General features: G+C 38.9%; 1 protein-coding gene across 1 annotated transcript in view; it reads right to left on the minus strand.

The window, feature by feature from the left end:
• The window catches only part of LOC123273041 (chitin synthase chs-2-like), a 133,480-nt gene that overhangs the window by 24,999 nt on the left and 87,300 nt on the right, over positions 1–21,181 (minus strand). The window contains exons 5-10 of the mRNA XM_044740198.1: positions 18,414–18,688; positions 17,705–18,356; positions 16,946–17,615; positions 15,146–15,647; positions 14,906–15,073; positions 14,172–14,409 (exon numbers count right to left, since the gene is read on the minus strand). Coding sequence (XP_044596133.1) covers positions 14,172–14,409; positions 14,906–15,073; positions 15,146–15,647; positions 16,946–17,615; positions 17,705–18,356; positions 18,414–18,688 — 2,505 coding nt within the window. The remainder of the gene's footprint in view (positions 1–14,171; positions 14,410–14,905; positions 15,074–15,145; positions 15,648–16,945; positions 17,616–17,704; positions 18,357–18,413; positions 18,689–21,181) is intronic.

Here is a 21,181-nt window from a genome sequence, read left to right on the forward strand (position 1 = left end):
AGAGATTGGTTCTCTTAGACAAAGGAAAGGGAACTTCCGTAATACCTTCGTCGTTTAGACCACTCTGTAGGCTAGACGTTGCTGGAAAACTGCTCGAGACGCTCATACAAGGGAGACTTCGCAACGACATCAACCGTGCTGGAGGTTTTGCCACCAACCAGCATGGTTTCCGGAAAGGTCGTTCGACAGTCAGAGCGATCGAGAAAATTATGAAGACAGCAACACAAGCATGGTCTGGTAGCCTCAAAGCTCGTAAAGTATGTCTCCTCTTCACGCTAGATGTCAAAAACGCATTTAACAGTGCAAATTGGAGAGACATTTTAGATGCTCTGGAGCACAAGTTTGACGCGGAGCCAGAGAATCTGGCACTAGTCAACAACTACCTGGACGAAAGAAAGCTAATAGCGGAAACTACGGAAGGCCCACAAGAATACGCTATAACGGCTGGCGTACCGCAAGGCTCACTAATGGGGCCCCATCTATGGAATGCGGACTACGACGAGCTTCATGAAATCTCGTTACCAAAACAAGTAGAGCTAACGGGCTTTGCAGACGACGTTGCGGCCACGATAGTAGTATACAGCGTAGAAGAGGCCGAATTACTGGTCCGGGAAACCATTGACGCCGTCGAGACCTGGCTTGATAAACACCACCTGATACACGCCAAGCATAAAACCGAGATGGTTGTTCTGACATGTCAAAAATCGTTCCCAAAACCATTCGCTGTGGACATGGAAGGAACAACACTGACGTCAACAAGGGCCCTGCGCTATCTAGGAGTAATGATAGACGAGAAACTATCTTTCCGCGAACACCTTGACAGTGCATGCAAGAAAGCAAGCAAGACGGTGTCTAGCCTAGCAAGAATCATGGCCAACACTATGGGACCAAAAACCAAAAAGAGAAGAGTTCTTCTAAAAGGAGTCCACTCGGTACTGCTTTATGGAGCAGAATTATGGGCAGACATATTGAAACAGAAGACCTACCGACGAAAAATAGCGGCAGTGCAGCGGCGAGTCGCTCTCAGGGTTGCCTGCGCCTATCGAACGGTTTCTGAGGCAGCTATATTGGTCATGCGGAAGCCGCACCCATCGACCTACTCGCGTTTGAGAGAGCGAAACTCTATGACGCTAAAAACAGTGACGAAAACATAAAGGACGTAAGAACGAGGATAAAGGCGAAAACGCAACAAGAGTGGCAGAACCGATGGACATCAGAAGAGACGGGCAGATGGACGGCACGCCTGATCCCAAATATCAACGTCTGGCTTTCTCGGGAATACGGAGAAACGGCCTTTTTCTTGACCCAGCTATTGACGGGACATGAGCAGTCCAATCCCTATCTTTTTAAGATGTGACTGCACAGCACACCAACGTGCAAATACTGCCCAGACAAAATTGACAACGTCGAGCACACGTTCTTTGAGTGTGACCGGTGGAAGGACTACAAAAGCAGTACTGATGAAACTATTGGCACCACGCTCGCCCCTTAGAGCTTAGTAACCTGCATGATCAAAAAAGAAGATAATTGGTCAGCTGTCGCAGCCTATGCGCAGCGTCTTTTGAAGAAAAAATTCGCAGAAAGAGACTAGTAACTAGAAGCAACCGTTGTGAGACGCAACACGGACTGGATTGTAGTAATGCTAACAAGGTCCCGATCCAGTCTTCCCCGTAACATCTATGGGGAAAGAGATAGGAGTATGTTATGATGGTCATGAGTATGAGTGCGAGCAAGACAGCGAGCGACGCGGCGAGAACGAAGGTGCGAGCGAGACGGCGGAGCGGCAGTAGGAATACCTACTCTTCCAAGCTCATGTTCGCCTGATACTAAGCCGGCCGGAACCGGCGAGAGTATATTTCCATATTAAACGTTTATAATTATATTTTTGTTCAGATAGGTATTATTATTATTATTACGGTTTACTTAGTTCAAATATTATTTAAACTATTAATTTACGTCATTTCTTATATTAAATTACAAGTTATTTATTATTATTTGTTTAAAAATAAAAAAAAAGACAGAGTCTTAATTATAATTATGACCCAGATTTTACTTTTTGTATCTGAGTATTTTTAGTTTATTATTTTTTTTATTAATTACTTAAAAATTAATAAAAACAATTATTGTTATTAGTGCGACGATTATTATTTAATTTTCGTATTTATTTAATAATTTTATATTATTGTTACCGAAGATATGATTAATTGTAAAAGAAATTCAAAGACTGGCAAAATTATTCTAAGTTCCGAACAAGATTTAGTATGGGAAAGCGATGAATGGATATAAAATTAAAGAAATAACGATTATTATTTTTGTGAGAAACAATTTAGGTAAGCGAAGATTTTATAAGTCCCGAGGACAATTTAGTATGGAAAATCAACGAATGGATATATAATGAAAGAAATTGCGATTAAAATAATAAAGAATTGTGAATTTGACGAAACGAATGGATAGAGAATGAAGGAAATAACGATTAAAATAATAAAGAATTGAGTTTTAAAAATAAAAACTTAGAATTTGGCGAGACGAATGGATAGGAAATGAAGGAAATTGCGATTAAAATAATAAATAATTATTTTTGAATGCTAGTTTGAGGGCACCAGACAGGTGTCTAAAACGATCCTTCCGGTTCGTTACAAGAGAGTTGGGGGAAAAATGATAAACGCCAAAATTTGGCTCGATAAGAGCAGTTCTTTCTCTGGAGAATTACTTGAGTGAATACGCTGTACCAAGTTTCCCAGTGGTAAAAACCTTCCTAGTAGAAGACCATTTACCAGGAAGATTGCCAAGGAACTCCTACCTCGTCTCCGACCAGGAACCAGGTAAGTGCTGACTTGAGCATTTGGGGAAATTTGGCCACCGCGTAGCTAGAAAGGGTTGCTTTCCAAGCACCCAAACGGGATTAGGGGTAAGTAGGGCCGGAAAGGGTTGCTTTCCAAGCACCCGAACGGGATTAGGGGGAAGTAGGGCCAGAAAGGGTTGCTTTCCAAGCACCCAGACGGGATTAGGGGTAAGTAGGGCCGGAAAGGGTTGCTTTCCAAGCACCCAAATGGGATTAGGGGTAAGTAGGGCCGCGACTGAGGGTGTATCCATCGGTAGGATTACCACTTTGTAAAGATAATAGACAGAGTTTAGCCACCAGGTGGCACAAAAAACGGGAAAAGAAACGGTGTGTGCGGGTTATGTCCAATGTTTGTTAATTTTGACATAAAGTTTGTACCTACTATCACTTAAGCCTTTATATATATTTGTTGTTTTGAATAAACGAAATAGTGTTCCAATTATATTCAGGCTCAAATTTCATTTATAAAATTTAAGTTATCCCTGAAAAGACCCCGGACTCCGGCGAGAAAAATCCGAGCCGGGGATTAACTGGTTTATTATTAGCACTTGAAAAATACCCGTTACAATGTTTAGTCGGTAATGTTGTCAATAATATTGACTTCTGAGTCCGACATACCCAAGACAAACATCTCGTCCTGGTATACGTAAATGTATTTGACCTCCTCTATAAAAAAAAAAAAAAAAAAAAAAAAAACCATACCGATTTTTACGTGGTTGGCGGCATTCTATTCAGTTTTTTAAGCCTCATAAAGAATTTTTAAGTTTTAATTGGTCAAACTAGAAATTCCGGAGTAACTCCGAAAAAACACTTTTTTCAGTTTTATTTCGTTCACGATATCTCTCGATCAAATCAACCGATTTTGACCGGATTGGCGGCGATCAACGTGATTTTTCAAGATTGAGAGCTGATTAGTTTTTGAAATTGATCGGTAGAGCCGTCCAAAAGTTATTCCAAGAAAACCGCTTCTGAAAACATTTTTTTTCCTATTTTTTTTTAGATTTCTCCAAATTTCTCAAAATCTATCGGTCCAAATCGATTCAAATTTTTAAGAAATCTAAGTTTGGCGAAGCTCTTTCGAATGGCACCAACCGCGATGAAATCGGTTCAACCGTTCAAAAGTTATTAGAGGTTTACATACTTACACACACACACACACACACACACACACACCACACACACACACACACACACACACACACACACACACACACACACACACACACATACACACACACACAAATGCCGGCACCCACATGCCCACAACTTCTGCAGACTATCGTTACCGCGCTGTTTCCGCAGCAACGCGAGCTTCATTACCAGTTAGCTCAAGGCGAACTGGAGGACATTTCACCTGTCACGGAAGAAGAAATGACGGAGGCTTGCAAACGCGTAGGGAATAATAAAGCACCAGGATTAGACGGAATCCCTAATATTGCCTTAAAAACAGCTATAAAGGCAGCACCGGCATTATTCCTGAATGTTTACATCACCTGCCTCAAAGAAGGGATTTTTCCTCGAAAGTGGAAACAGCATCGAATAGTGCTGCATCCTGAAGGAAAAAAAATCATTATCATCAAATAATAAAAATAAATTGCTGTGCGTTAATCTCGCTAAAACTCAAAAACAGGTGGACCGATTAAAAAATTTTTTTTTGTTTTGTTCGCTATTGTTTAGGGATGATTAAAAAAAAAAATTTTTTGGAAAACCCGAAAGTTCAGCTGAAAAAATCAAAAACTCTTAATTTTGTATCGGAATCGCTATTGTTACGCTTGAACTTCAAGGTTGCAAGAGTGTAACAAAATTGTTCAATATGTAGAAAGATACGTACAAGTATACTGCAGAGTTATACTATTTACCTATATTCAGTTTGTAGGACATAACCACAAATCTCAAGAAGAAACTCAAGAAAAATGTTTGTCATTACTTTTGTTTTGTTCGCTATAGTTCAGGGATATTTTCAAAAGAATAAATTTTTTGGAAAACCCGTGAGTTCAGCTAAGGAAATCAACAGATCTAAAATTGTTTATCGTCTATCTTCTGTATATATGGGCAAAAAAAAATTTCACGAATTCAGTATTGATTCTTTGGGATCTTGATTTTCAGGCGATAATAAGAAGCGAGTTTCATTTAATAACTTGAGAAAATTCTAACCACACTTCATACAGCTAGTATTTATTCTTTATCGAAGTAGATTAGAGTTTAAAAATTGATAATCACTGATTGAAAGGTGTAACAAAATATATTGTAGATTTGTGATACAAAGTTCACCGGGTCAGCTAGTATATATATATATATATATATATATATATATATATATATATATATATATATATATATATGTCGGAAAACTAACAGACAAACTAAAATATTGGGAATTTCCCTATCTCTAGGAAAACCCAGCTCGATACTATCTCCGACATATATATATATATATATATATATATATATATATATATATATATATATATATATATATATATATATATATATATATATATATATATATATATATATATATATATTAGGGTGATTCAAAAAAATCAAATATTTTTTTTTTAACTTCCGACATTGAAAAGTTGGTTCTCAGGCACCTCTAGAAAATGCTCACTAAATTTGAGCTCTTAATATTGATAGGAACATTATCCTCATTACAGTTTCACATTTTTCGTTAGTCTCATGTAAAAAAGATCATATCTCATTATTAATCAATTTTTCAACCAAATCTTTATACACATTTTTGTAGTACAAAAAAGATCTGATGCGTGTAAGCAATTACATTAACCATTTCAAAGATATCCGAGATCAAAGTTCAAAAAATTTATCAAAAAAAATTTTTTTTTTTTAATTTTCTACCACATTGGAAAATAATAATTGTCAAATAAATATGCTATAACGTTCTCAAATTTTTAGTCATTTTATTAAATAAATCGAAATTAATGATTATGTGTTTTTTCGCAATTACTCCGAAATTTCTAGTTTGACCAATTAAAACTCAGAAATTCTTTATGAGGCTTAAAAACTTTCGTAGAATGCCGCCAACCGCGTAAAAATCGGTTGATTCATTCAAAAGTTATTGCGGTTTGAAAATTCAAAAAACAGTGTTCTATGAAACTTTTATCAGACTTTTGAGCTCAAAGAACTCAAAAGGATAGAAAAAGTATCTTTTTGAGCTTGGAGAGCTCAAAACAACACATAGATTGTATTTTTGAGCTCGAAGAACTCAAAAACTTCGTAGGTGCAATTTTAAGCGCCCAGGTATTAACGGAATTAGCGGGAAGTTATAGGGATGCCCTTTAGAGTCAACCGTTTTTCAGATTTAAAAGCTAAGAAAATCAAAGATTTTCAAAAATTGGGAAGTTATTGTTTTCACCCCGTTTTACGAAAATCGAGTTTTCATCGAATCTCGACGTTTCGAGGTCCTAGGAAGCTTCCCTGACTATTCCCGCGGTGGTGTCTGTATGTCTGTATGTATGTATTGTGACATGGGAAAAATTTTCCATGTCAAAAGATTATTTTGGTTAATTGTTTAAATTTATTTTCTTTTATGATTTAATTATTTTGGCTCAGCAGAAGGAAGGCGAAGATTCGACGCGACTGTGTCGCCCCAAACGGTCTCCTGATCAGAGTGCGAAGCTCGAGGTAAGACAGGTGGGAGGGATAAGCGCCGAATTTGAAAAGTATGCATGAATGAGTGTGAATATTGTAAAGAGTATGATAGAGTGAGAGCGAAAATAAGTTAGAGCGATCAGACGAACCCGAAAATTTCACGGAGCCATCAACGACCAGCGTGACATCTGGAGGAGGACCACGGCGAGAGCGAAGCAAAATTTGAAACCGACGAATGACGACGGCGTTTGAGCAACTTGAAGTCGAGCGAGGCACCATCTGGATGCCGTAAGTCGAACCGAGTGACATATCGACCTATCATCGATCGCAACGGAGTACTGGACGCACCCCGTAATACAACAACCGGCTAGAAGAAGCCGTGAGCTGATTGGATGCGAGTTTTTGGAACGAACCGAAAAGTAAAGAGCATGTGTTGCCGAGGAGGCAGCCATATTAACCATTAATTCTGATCTGGACGCTGTACCTGTTGGTCGAAGATCATTCTGATACGCCATTAACGAGATACTTTCACCGTAATTAAAAACTGGTGGAGTGATAAAATATTGCCGGTAATTAAAATTGTTGTATCGCTGAGAATATTTTTGACGATCGTTTGAGCTGGTGGATTATTACCGAGTGCCAAGGTATTTTGCCAGCACGTGCAAATGGGAGACGCCATTGCCGAGAGATCGACGCCAGTACGCCAGCCTTTCCGCCAATTAAGTTAGCGCCTGTTGACGAGCCAACACCGACTTCAAGGAGTTTACTGCGGCCACAGGGTGAGTTTGATCGATAATTCTAGCTTCAGGGTGTCCTCACCACGACATCGCGATCAATATTAGTAAATTTCACCAGTTTGATTTTTGGTGTAAATTATTTTTTGTATTAATATTTTTTTTTTTACGAAAGTAATTATTGAATTCCTTCGGATTATCGAGACGTGTGTGACGACACTCTGAGTCCCGGTACCATTGGGGTGTGTGAACTTGTGTGTGTGTTCGTGACCTCACCACGTGGGAATTGATACCGTGCTTTAGATCTGTGTTGTTTATTTTTGTGATTACTGAATTGGACGTTCGATCAATTTGGAGTTGTTACGACAACTAGCCCGACCAACGCGCCATCTCCGAGCGCGAGCCCAAATTACCTCGAGCTTCTTCATTTACCCTCGACTTAATTGATTTACCGACCGTGAGTGTTACCCGCCGCGAGCCGACGAAAATTTGAAATAATTAAATGTGTCAAAATTAATTTCGATGAATATTTGAATTTTTCTTTTTGTTGTTGGCGGCGACAATTGAACTTATTGTTAGTTATAAGTAATTAACTTACTCAGGCGTTAATTGTTTATTATCATCATTTTTTCTTAAAATTGTTTTATTGTTACTATCGATCAATTTGAGAGTAATTAATTGTTCATTCAGTCGCATTAATAATTATTAACCAACTCAAGGGTAATTAATTGTTTAATCATTAAGTATTAGTACTTTTATTTAATTTTAAAATGAATTAAATTGTTTATTTCGCCGCACAATCAGTTATTAACCAATTTGAGGTTAATTTATCATTTATTCACTAGTATTATTACTTTATTCAATTTGAAGAAAAATAAGTTGTTTATTCCGCCGTATAATTAGTTATAAATTAATTTGAGAATTTTGTGAGCCGATGACGGACCGAAGTTAATTATTCTGTTGATTTTTTTTTTGTTTTACTTTAATTTCGATTATTTTTAGTATCGATTAATTGATTATGTCAACGTAATACTAATTATAGTATATTATATTATATTATAGTATATTACTATTTGCGAATTATCGACTGATCACAGCTATAATTTTTTTTTGTTTGTTATTATTGTCGTTACTTCGACGAGAATTAAATCGTGATTATACGAATTTGGCGACACCTTATGAATTATATTGGCGACTGCTAGAATGCATTGTTAACTGAACATTCGGTAATCAATTTTTTTTACTTCTTCCCTCCCCGAGATCACGTAGATTTAATACTTTTGCTTTTCGCCGATAATTCGAATTTTTGAATCTCTTCGTCGCCGACCCGCCGCCCGACGACGATCAACAATGACTTCGAATCGTGGAACGGTAAGTTCCTGGCGCCCAACTACCTTCGAAACCCAGGTAAGCCAATTTAGGTGGTGCTCTCCAGCCCTATCGACGCCGTGCCGGCGAAATCCCATTATAGTATGTATGTGTGTGTGTGTGTGTGTGTGTGTGTGTGTGTGTGTGTGTGTGTGTGTGTGTGTTTTTCCCTTAGGTAGGGGGGAATCCTTTTTACGGATTCTAGGCGTAGCTGTTTGGCCTGGATATGTGGCGACTCGACGCAGCGTCATACTAAAACTCGACGCTAACGCCCCTACCCACTAAACCCTAAACCCCTTTCCTCTTTCCTCTAATCCCTTATGGAAACCGCCGTTAGGCATTACTTCGTGGGGGGAGGATATAGCGACTGCTCTTCCTTCTGGTAATTAGGTATTATTTTACCTTTCTTCTAGTTGTTGTCATTTGCTCTTTTTCTTTCGATGGAACGCAAGTCTATAAGGACTTCTGTTGCAAACGTGTTTGCGGCGTTCCAGGCAGCCTCTGATGACAGCATTGCTTCTACTATTGTCTCTGGATGGATTTTCTTCTTCAGGATCATCTCCAGCTCATCGCGCTGTAGGTAAAATCGTGGGCACTCAAAGAAAACGTGCTCCGCGTCTTCATTGATTCCTGGGCAGGACGGGCACTCCGGTGAATCATCATGCTTGAAGCGGTGAAGATACGTCCGAAAACATCCATGTCCTGACAACATCTGCGTCAGATAGTAATTGACCTCGCCATGACTCCGGTTTATCCAAATGTCGATTTTCGGTATGAGACGGTGTGTCCATCTTCCTGTTGTCGCGGCGTCCCACTGCGATTGCCATCGTGCGATGCTGTTCTGCCGTTCTTCAGCTCTGAGTTCCTCGGCACTTAGTGTGGTTGACCTCTTTCGTTGGTAAAGGTTCCGTCTTTCCTCAGCTAGAACTCTAAGCGGCAGAGTTCCGGAAATGACACACACTGCTACTTCTGATATCGTGCGGAATGCACTGGCTAGTCGTACAGCGCTCAGTCGATATACTGGTCCAGCTTTTCTCCATGATTCTTGCAACTTCAACGTGTCTGCCCAAATGGATATTCCATATGTGAGCACCGATGTGACAACTGATGATAGTAGTAGTCTCCTGCTCTGCTTTGGCCCTCCGACGTTCGGCATCAGTCGTGCGAGACTAGCCCTCACTACTGACGCTTTGGCACTGACGTGTTCCACTTGCTGTTTAAAGTTGAGACGGGCATCAAGTATCACTCCCAAATATCGGATGTAAGGTTGTGATGTGATTTCTTGTTCGCCGACTTTCAGCTTGATGGTCTCTAACACTTTTCTGCTGGATATAAGCACTGCCTCAGTTTTGTGTGTAGCCAGATGCAGGTTTACTGTATTCATCCACCGATGGACTTGCTCGAAGGTGAAGTCGAACATGTTGTTAATTTCGTCAAGGTGTTTAGCGACGATTACTACGGCTACGTCGTCTGCATATGCTACGAGTTTTACACTTCTTGGCAATTTCAATCTCAATAGGCCATCGTACATGATATTCCACAGCAGTGGACCAAGTACAGAGCCCTGGGGTACACCTCCTGTAATATCGTACTCTTTGAGACCATTCTTCGTGTCGTATTTAAGAACTCTATCGGTGAAATAGCTGGTCACTATTCTACACAGGTATTCTGGAACGTTTTTCTCTCGAAGAGCTTGCATGATGCAGTTCCAGTTGGCGGAATTGAAGGCATTTTTAATGTCTAATGCCGCCACCAGGCAATACTTTTTTGTGCCACCCTTCCATCTGGTTCCTGCGATCGCTTCTTTAGCCGTGCTAACAACCAGATTGATCGCGTCCAGGGTTGATCGTTCTTTCCGGAATCCATACTGGTTGTCTGCCAGGAGTGGGTCGACTACTGCATCTATTCGTTGATAAATTATGCGCTCAAGTATCTTACCCGCCGTATTTAGCATGCAAAGTGGTCGGTAAGATGACGGTTCTTCTGGTGGTTTCTTCCCTTTAGGTAACAGTACCAATCGTTGCTGTTTCCACTTACGAGGAAAAGTCCCCTCCTTGAGGCATGCATTATAAGCGTCTAGGAATAATGTTGGAGCTGCCTTTATGATGATTTTCAAGGCTAAATTAGGGATTCCGTCCAATCCCGGCGCTTTATTATTCCCTACACGGTTACAAGCCTCCAGCAGTTCTTCTTCAGTGACAGGTGGGATGTCGTCCAATTTGCCTGGCGCCAACTGGTAATCGTAGTTGCGTTGCTGTGGAAACAGTGCAGTGACGATTTTCTAAAGAAGTTGAGGACACGTAGGTGATGGCATTTGTTGTTTTTTCAGGTGGGTCATAACCACCTTATAAGGCCTACCCCACACGTCTTTATCCACCTCGTATATAAGCTCTTTCCAGCATCTTCTTTTGCTCTCTTTGATGGCTTTATTCAGTTCACGACGCGCCTTTTTGTACTCTGCGATCAGCTCCACTGAGTTGGGCCGTTGGTAGCCGCGCTGAGAGATTCTTCTTTTCTTATGACACTCTTTACGGAGGACGCTGATGTGGTCGTTCCACCAATGCACCGAAGGTCTCGAATTTATGCCACGTTTACGAGGCATACTGGCATCACAAGCATGTGTTACTCTCCTCATCAGGTCCTTAGTCTGTTCTTCTGCACATCCAGTGTTGATCGGATCACCATCGAGGGCTATTAGTAATGCTTCTGGGTCAAAAGATTTTACCTTCCAACCAACGATGTTAGACTGCTTGACTGGTCTCTTGGGGTTCTGGTCGCTTGATATTTCCCAGAATATCGCATGATGGTCGCTGGCAGTGTAGATGTCCAACACTTTCCAGTTGCCGTCGCCTCTGGCAAGGCTATTACTGACAAAAGTGAGGTCTACAATTGAGCTTGCGTCACCTTTGGTGTAGGTCGGCGTATCACCACTGTTGAGCAAAACCACATCTAGTGTAGTAAAGGCCTCCAGTAGTGCTTTCCCTCGTGCGTTTGTATGTTTGCTGCCCCAGTCAACTGCCCAGGAGTTGAAGTCTCCGGCTATCGCTACTGGATGGTATTGCTTCGCATCTTCGGTTAGTCGATCCAGGAAATCAGTGAAGTCAACAATGGAGAGGCTAGGTGGTGCGTAGCAGCTATAGAAGCGGATGCCTTCTACTGATACTGCTACAAAGCCGACATTGCTGTTGTCGACTGCATTTTGGAAAGAAAGCTTGCCACATGACAAGATGACAGCTTTGGATGTGCTGTCAGATTCCCAGGGTTGGGTACTCAGGTGTTTATATGGCTCTGCTATCAGTACCAAGTCCAGCTCTAATTCTCGCACAGATTGCATGAGCAGGTCATGCGCTGCTTCACAATGGTTGAGGTTGAGCTGCAATATCCTCATGCTTGTTTGTTCGTCAACTTCTGGAGCGCCTCCTGATATACCGGGCATCTGTAGGTGCCGGCATGGTGAGCCACGTCCTTTGCTCCTTGCTGGTCAGCACATATTGCACACTTGGCAGAATTTTTACAGCCCGCGATACGGTGCCCTTCTTGTCCACATCTGATGCAGAGTTTAGATCGGTCTACTTGGCTTTTACATTGGGGCCCAACATGTCCAAAGTGCCAGCATTTAAAGCATTGGATAGGTCTCGTCGTCGCTTTGATTCGGCAGTTAACCCACCCGACATGGATCTTGCCGGTTCCTTCCACTAATTTTCGCGCGATGGTCATAGGTAAAGTGACTGCAGCCGTCTGCGTACCTCTGAAAGCCTTACGGATTTTTATTCCTTCTAGAGGTATCTCATGATCTTTTCCAACTTCCTCTTTCAGGGTGGCCTGGATCTCTTCCTTCGTCGTTTCTTCGTCGATGTCTCGAATCTCAATGGTCTCCTGTGGACCTTTACAGACTACCTTAGCATCGTGTTGAAGAATTCCTGTGATGGTCCTCTGCAAGGCTTGGCCTTTGTCAGCACTTTTCCTTGACAACGTGATCAGCATATCTCCGGTCATTGTCCTGCGGATCTTCTCGACGGTATTTCAAACCTGGTCTGCTGGGACATCACGCTTTATGCGGCGCAATATCTCGGAATACTTCTCTTTTTCGGCAGGGCGGATTATCAGCGCGTCAGGTCTGATCCATTTGCGCGATTTTTTCCGCTTAGGTTCCGGTCGTGGCTCCTTCGGCAATTGCTTTGGGAGGTGATCCTGCTCCGGCCTTCTCTTCTTCGATTCTACTTTTTGCCACGCGTCGACCTCCTTATTTTTGGCACTCCGTGCCGCCACTTTTTTCGGAGGACTTGGTTTTGTGTCCTTTTTCTTCATTACTTGGTTGACCGTTGGGTCAGGAGAGTTACGGTCTTTCCTCTTGCCAGACCTGACACCAGTGTCGCTTCTGTCTTCTGTTAGAGATTCACCATCGCCTTCGGCACCGGTGTCCTTCTCTTCGACGGTGTCTGCGGCAGGTTGTCTGCTCTTCTTCGGTGTGACATTGGGAGTTTGCCGTTGTTGTGCCTGCCATCCGTCATCAAGTGTTCTGAACCTTTGAAGGGCGTTGACTACACCGGTTGTCTTCGTCTTGATCTCTTTGTGGATGTTGACTTTAGACTTAACAAACTCATGCAGCTCTCTAGTAAGCTTATCAAGGTGTTCCAGCGCTTGTGCCCTCTTCATCTCAGCGCTTGTAGTATTTTTTTTCCTCACCTTAGAATTATGGTACCACTAACCATAGCAGAGTTTTCTGTTTTTTATTATTTTGCTTTTTATATTTTATATTTTAATCAATTTTATTGTGAAAAAAGAGATTATGAGGCGTGTACTTTTGGATTATCCAAATTTTTCTGTCTATTTTTTTCCCGGGCTATTTTTTTCGGGATTTATATCACGCATAACAACTGCATTACTTGAAGTTTATGTAGAACCGATCTTCCAATACATTGTTGTAGGTGAGTGGGTAGCGCACCAACCTAGAAAGCGCGAGATCCTGTGTCCTGTATTCCTTATATGTTCATATATAGTCTGATATGTTCACATCAGGCCATAACAAACCACATCAAACTTAACCGAGCATAGATCGTGCATGATCATACGAGGTCATCCTCAATCATTCAAACTCATGCATGACCTTTCAATCCCCACTATACATAGTTGAGCATAACTGTACATGAATCATGCACAATTATTCATGATCGTGCTTGATTAATCATGGTTGGGCGATTGCAATCGGGTGTGAAGTTAGACGACTGTGCATAATTGTGCACGATTCATGCTTGACCACACATAATCATGGTTATGGATGCTGATTTTTTCTCGAATACTTGAAATTTGCGTTAATGTCTAAAAAATTCAAATGTTAAAATAACATTTTTTTAAATTTTAAACTTTAATATTCTTAGGAACCGAATTGATAAATTTTTACATTTATAAAATTATTTATACAATAATTTGGACAATATTGTCGAAAACGGTACATTAGCCACAAACGGTACTTCTTACTCTGTACCTCGCAAAAGTGCTACCTCAATCTTTCATTTAGATAAGGCAGTCAACATCTGGATTAAGAATATACTGTTTTACTATTTATATGCAATATACTATACGATTAAAATATTAATGGATAAAATTAAATTACTTACTTGCAGATTCTTGCAAATTTTTTCGAAAAATGGTTTCTAAGTCTGTTGGTAATTTAACTTGTCCTTCATGATTCTGCAGAAGTGTGTGTACCGTGTTTCGCTTTTTAGGTGATCTATCAATATTCGATTGAAGTACAGCAACATTCGAGACAGCATTATCTTCTGCCAAACGCTGTAGAACTTCGACCATATCTTTCACATGAAAGTCTAATAACTTGTCTGTAGATGAATTTTTTGACTAAAAATATTAATTTTTGATTAGAATATTTGATAAAATTATTATCTTAATAAAAAAGATTAAACATTAATACAAAATTCAAATAATTTAACTAAATTAAAATAATGTTAATCTTTCATTATTTATTCGATTGCCAGCCGCGACTTTCAATCATTTACTATATTAAGCAAATAATAATTTTTTTATAGTTTTATTTCTAGTAACAAAAATGATTATTTATCACTAAATGAACATTTTTTTTTTAACAACTCTTTAAATTTTAATTAGATCTATGTTAGTGCATAAATCGGTCTCGTATACAATGACAGAAAGCCAAGAAATATATAATGTTTAGTAAAAAATTCTTCGATATACTTGAAATTGATTAGTTTCCAGCATTTGTTAATTTCTAATAGTGAAATTTGATTCCAATATTATTCGAAATTAAGCAATAGAAGTGTTTCATTTTTATCTAAAAGTATATATGCATCAAAATTATAATTTTTGAGGTACTTACTCTTATAAAGCAGTTTAAGTTAATACTTGTGTTAGATAAAAGATGAAGAAATGTATTATATCTATGAAATAACATTGCAATGAACTGAATAAAGAGAATTAAAACAAATCCAATTATAAATAGACAACCAATTGGCTCCAGTTGTAAGTAATTTTTTTCAAAATGAACCTGTGGGTTAAAATGTGTGTTAAAACAGATCATGGAAAATCATCAAATTTTTTTTTCTTTTTTCTCAATTACCTCAATTGTTTCACTCCGATAAGTAATATTATATGAAAGTCCTAAAGGCCATTGAAGATGCAACGTATCTTTATTGAGCTGCATTAAAAAAACAGTTAATACAAATAATGCATTTAACATGAAAAATTTGAAAAGAAACTCATTGCGTAAATTGTTTAATGCATCAGCTGTTTTCTGTAATTGTTTTTTATCTTCATCTAGAGGGTAAAGATATTTTTTGATTAAACGATTCCAAAAAATCTCTTCTTCGTGAGATAAAAATTCAACTCGTCCTTTTTGAATGTCTGGATCTTGAACCCACGGAGGACTGACCAGAAAATTTCCTAATTTTATTTCGTTAATGTCATCATCGATAGAAGTTGATAATTTCACCGGTTGTGAATCTATATCTTGATCGAATAGTCCTATTTTTGGTGACTGTTCTTTATGTACATCAATAAAATTTTTATAATATACATCTTTGGAAGGAATGTTAATTTGCACTTCTTTATCAACTAAGTTTCTGTAATATAATTCAAATTGATATTTATTATAAACGATTACAACTGAATATACGAATATACAAATATAGTTTAACCAAGAAAATAAAAAAAAAAAGAAGCGTTGACATTGCTCTGTTCGTGACTATAGTCTCGTAAATTTTACCACAGCAAAAACAAAAGTCAACAATGAAAGATCGTGGATAAGAGTTATTTAAAGTTCATAAACAAAATATATCGGCAGATCCATTACGTTTTGACGAAAGTGTGCGCAATTGGGTCAGTGATTTTGATACTGATTTTTTCATCGAAATTACATAAAAAAAAAGAAGATCCTGAAAATTTGAGCCCGAAAGATCAAATCCAGTCGGTGGAGAATTTTTTTTTGAAATTTTAAAAATTCAATTTTTCACTCAAAAAAAGTGTAAGCTCGATATCAATAAATTTTGGCAGAGTTTGATAAACTGTAGTAATATTTTTATAAGATATGTACTAATACGACGTTTCAGCCCCACCAAAATATTTTTTCAGTAACACAGCGATATTTGCATAAGCTTCAAGCTTATACGAACTGTTTACTTGCTATAATGTAGTACTGATAATATAAGCCCTACACCGATATTCAGTATTGTGATGATTCAAATCTTATATTAATCGCACACGAATAAATGGCACGCCGTTTTACTTTTTAAAATCATCGTAAAATAATTGAGTTAAAAGTTGTAATAAAAAAACAATTCATTGTTCAACATATTGACTGTAGTCAGAATAGTTAAAAGGTATTTGATAGATAAATTTATTAATATAAATAATAAATAAATAGGGTAGAAGTACCGTTTTTGGCCACTTTAGCACCGTTTTTGGCCGGTTGACATTTGAATTAATTTATAAAAAATTATAATATTATAACCATATTTTTGTTGAGTTTTAAAAAATTTATATCAAAATAAATTGAGTTTGTAATGGTTTATTAATATAAATATATTTCTATTGTTTATTTGAACAATAAATGGCCATAAACGGTACAGTGGCCACAAACGGTACTTCTACCCTATTATGTGGTACTAAAAAATCGACAAATAATTATCATTATGTTAATTAATATGTCGGGTCTATGACTTTACAGATTCAGTTTCAGATTTATTTCAGATTCAATTTCAGTCCAATTGCGGCTTTTCCCAATATTGAAAATGAACTTAATATGACCATTAATTAGAATCATTTTAATGAAGTTATGAAATAGGTCGTTTCTTCACTTCAATGCTCGCACGTTGAGAAGCGCGCGGTTACAGTGTTATTATAAATAATAAAACACACTTACTTTTCTAAATTCCTTATATCCAATGAGATTTGGTCCAATGATTTTTGTAAATTATCAAGTTTGTACATTTCTTCACAATAACTTTTATAAGTACAAAATATACACCTGAATAATCCAAAAAATGAGCATTCCAAGTTTTGTTGGTTTGAATTATTTAAGTTTTTAATATTAATTGCTTTATTATTGCGTTTTGATTGCAATTGATTAACATCGTCTTTCACAATTACTTTAGACTCTCGAGTTCCCCAAGTGACATTATGTATATTGAAAAGAGAATAAATAATTAATAACATGTACATAGAAGGAACGGTTACATAATAAATAACCCCACATATGAGACAGGATATTTCTTGAGGATGTAATAAACCAGCAATAATTAGTTGTCCTGCCACAACCATAAATAAAATCGTGCTAGGTGCCAACCATCCATCATCAGCAATTTGTATCATTATTCCAACAAGAACAACAATCATAACTAATCCATAGAACGTAGAAATAATAGCTGCTACAATAAGTTGAAAATCAGACTTGCAGAAGAAACAAATAGTCACAAAAATTGCAATAGGTATCAAGTTATAGTAAAAACTTGACCAATTATCTATTCTGAAGGCAGCAACAAATGCACCAACCAGCATAAGAAAAATTGTTCCTGGTCCAAGCACCGTACTTCCTACAAATAAAAAATATTTTTTTAATGACATCCATTCTCCGAAATGTCTTGCAGAATAACTGGAAATATAATTCATAACGCTTCATTACCCATTAATATCCATTGATATGCTATGTACAACCATGATATATTTTCATTTGCTTTTCTTGTATTTTTTGATGAATTTAGTAAGTCAAATATATTCGCAATTGTGGATGGTATCCAACGTCGACGCTGATTGTAAAATTCTTTGAAAGTTTCAGGGGCATGAGTATATGAGTCACTAGCTGCTGAATATTCTACTCGATAACCGGATTGAAGAACAAGAGTACATAGCCAACGATCTTCACCTTGATCGTATTGAATGTAGTGCCAAGCTTCTGTTGATTGTGAAGCATATTTTCGTGTAACATTGTCTTCCATTAATGCCTTTGCACGAAAAAGTGAAAAACAGCCTGGACTGCAAAGAACGCTACCAATTGTATGTTCAGTAGACTTTTGGAGCCAGTGTCCAATAGCATACTCGAATTTCTGAAACCAGACCATTGGACCCGTACCGATCGGATGAATTCGTCCGCATGCAGCACCTAAATTTTTATCACGTTTCATCAAATGCAAGAGGACTTTAACTGCATTTGGTTGAAAGTCAATATCACCATCTAACGTAAGAATGTATGTATTTTCTGCGATCACAGCTTTACGATTGATAGAGATTGGTCTATCAATTATTCCATAACCCAATAAGTAATACATATACATCACCTAAGAAAAATTAATTTAACTTCAAGGAATCTTGTTTCTCTACTATTTAAAAAGTACCTGGCTCCAACGTTTTCTATGACGTATTTTATTTTTATCTTTCAAGTGTACTATCAGGCGAGTCTTTCCTGGAAGAGTCCATTCAAATCGTCCTCCATATGGTGCAGGATATTTGATAGGAGAATTGGCACAAACACCGAGCATTTCAACTGATATTTTTATTACTTTCATCAAAGATTTAACATAATCATTTACATGAGTTTCATTTTCATCATGAGTACATATTCCATCACAACCGTACATGCATTGAAAAGCATCATCAAAAAATATATGACCTGTTTACATAAGCATATAAAAAATAAAATCAATTAATTAAAAAATAAATACAGTTGAGTTTATTCAATATCATAGCTGCAATTGTTACGTATTAGAGTTTGTGGAGGAGGAAATTGGGGTACGTAATCGGATAAAAAATTAGGAAAACGGTTGATCCTGAAGGCCATCTCTGCAACTTCCCGCTACTTTCGTAATTAAACGCTTGAAATTGCCCTTATTATGTTTTTGAGCTCTTCGAGCTCAAAAATATAATTTTCGTGTAGTTTTGAGCTCTTGAGCTCAAAAGTCTGATAGAAGTTTAATAAAACACTATTTTTTGAGTTTTCAAACCGCAATAACTTTTGAATGAATAAACTGATTTTCACGCGGTTTGCGGCATTCAACGCAGTTTTTTAAATTCTATGATGAATTTTCAAACATAAATCGATCAGACCGGAAATTTCGGTGTAATTCGAAAAATACACTTTTTTTCGATTTCTATCGTCAACGATAACTCACGAACGAATCAATCGAATTTGACCGGCTTGGTGGTGATCGACGTAATTTTTCGATGTTGAGAGCTGATTAGTTTTTGGAATCGATCAGTCAAGCAGTTCGAATGTTATTAAAAAAAAAACCACATTTGAAAAAATTTATTTTCGCAGTTTTTTTAAGATTTCTCAAAATCTATAGGTCCGAATCGGTCCAACTTGTATTTAAAATCTAAGTTAAGTCAAACCCTTTCGAATGGCACCAACCGCGATCAAATCGGTCAAGCCGTTCGAAAGTCATGAGAGGTTTACATACACACACATACATACACACACACACACACACACACACACACACACACACACACACACACACACACTCGGGGCAGAAGAGATACTGCTACCGGGCGCGTCTCCTCGAGTGGATGGGAGAACGCTCGCTGTCCTTGGATGACACTTAATCTCTTAGTTGATGAGGTACAGCGGGTAGGAGCCAAGCAAAATAACCAAACAAAATAAGCTCCCGTGGACAAAACTCCCCTTTAATTGGTTGGTCACACTAACTGACCTAGCAAGACGATTGGTTCCTGCTGTAACTCACTGGGAGTGTCCGGAACCTGTATCGTAGTTTCCGACGATGCAGGCCACGGCTGATGTGAGCTTGCTCTGCCGAGGTGAAAGTTGCAGCAGTGGATCAGGAGCCAGCCACTTCGGGCCTTGATCAGGAAGTACGCAGTGAGTGTTAGAGATCGGAATCTTCACCGCTCCGAGCGAGTCTAGTCCGTCCGTGTATTCCGGGACTGGCTAAGTGTCGGCTAGGCCTCAGGGAACTGGGGTAGGAGTACTATCTCCGAGGGTACACCCGTTCCTAGTTATGGCAACCCGCTCCACTCCGTACGATGCGCTGGTAAATCAAAAAAGTATGAGTAACCCACAGGAAACAAACAAGAGGGGAAACGGGCTACATGCCCAACAAGCAGCGATTGACGCAAGCGCTGAAATGAAGCGTTCGCAAGCGCTCAAACGCCTTGAGAAGCTGATCAGTGAGCTGAATGATTTCGTCCAACCAAAGGTCAACATTCACAAAGAGATAAAATCCAAGATGACTGGTGTAACTAACGCCCTTCAAAGGTTTGAAAAGCTGGATGAGGAGTGGCGCTCATCATTGCAGCGCATTTCTCATGCTACACCGGAGAAAGCCTGTCAGGCTGTCGTCGGGACTGACGAAGCAATGGACACCGGAGCTGAAGGTGATGGTGAATCAGTCGCTGAAGACAAGGGTGAAACTGACACAAAGCCTGGAAAGAGAAAGGACCGAAACTCGCCAGAGCCAACCGATAAAGTCACAAAGAAGAAGGACTTGAAAAAAAGCCCTCCCCAACGACTGGCAGGGCAGGTCGACGAACCTAAGAAGACGACTGACTGGAAAAAAGTACAGTCTAAGAAGGAGAAATTAAGGCTAGCTAGAGAGCAACTCCCAAAGCAACCGCCGAAAGAGCCCCGGCCGGAACCTAAGCGGAAGAAACCGCGAAAATGGACCAGGCCTGACGCTCTGATCATCCGTCCGGTCGAGAAGGAGAAGTACGCCGAAATATTGCGTCGTATAAAGCAGGCCGTCCCTGACGAACAGGTCCGCATAACCGTGGAAAAGATCCACAAAACCAAAACTGGGGACATGCTGATTACGCTCTCAAAGAAGAGTATCGACAAAGGCCAAGCCTTGCAAAAGACCATCATGGATATTCTTCAAAAAGAGGCCGAAGTAATCTGCAAAGGACCGCAGGAGACCATCGAGATCCGAGACATTGATGATGACACGACGAAGGAGCACATTCAGACTGCCCTGAAAACGGAAACCGGAGAAACTTGCGAAATACCACTAGAGGCTATCAAGATCCGTAAGGCCTACAGAGGTACGCAAACAGCTACAGTAACACTACCAGCGGCTGGAGCACAACAGCTACTGGAAGGAAGCGGCAAAATAAGGATTGCCTGGGTCAATTGTCGAATAAGAGCAACTAG

The sequence above is a fragment of the Cotesia glomerata genome, linkage group LG10, assembly GCF_020080835.1.
Source record: "Cotesia glomerata isolate CgM1 linkage group LG10, MPM_Cglom_v2.3, whole genome shotgun sequence".
Taxonomy (NCBI): Eukaryota; Metazoa; Arthropoda; class Insecta; order Hymenoptera; family Braconidae; genus Cotesia; species Cotesia glomerata.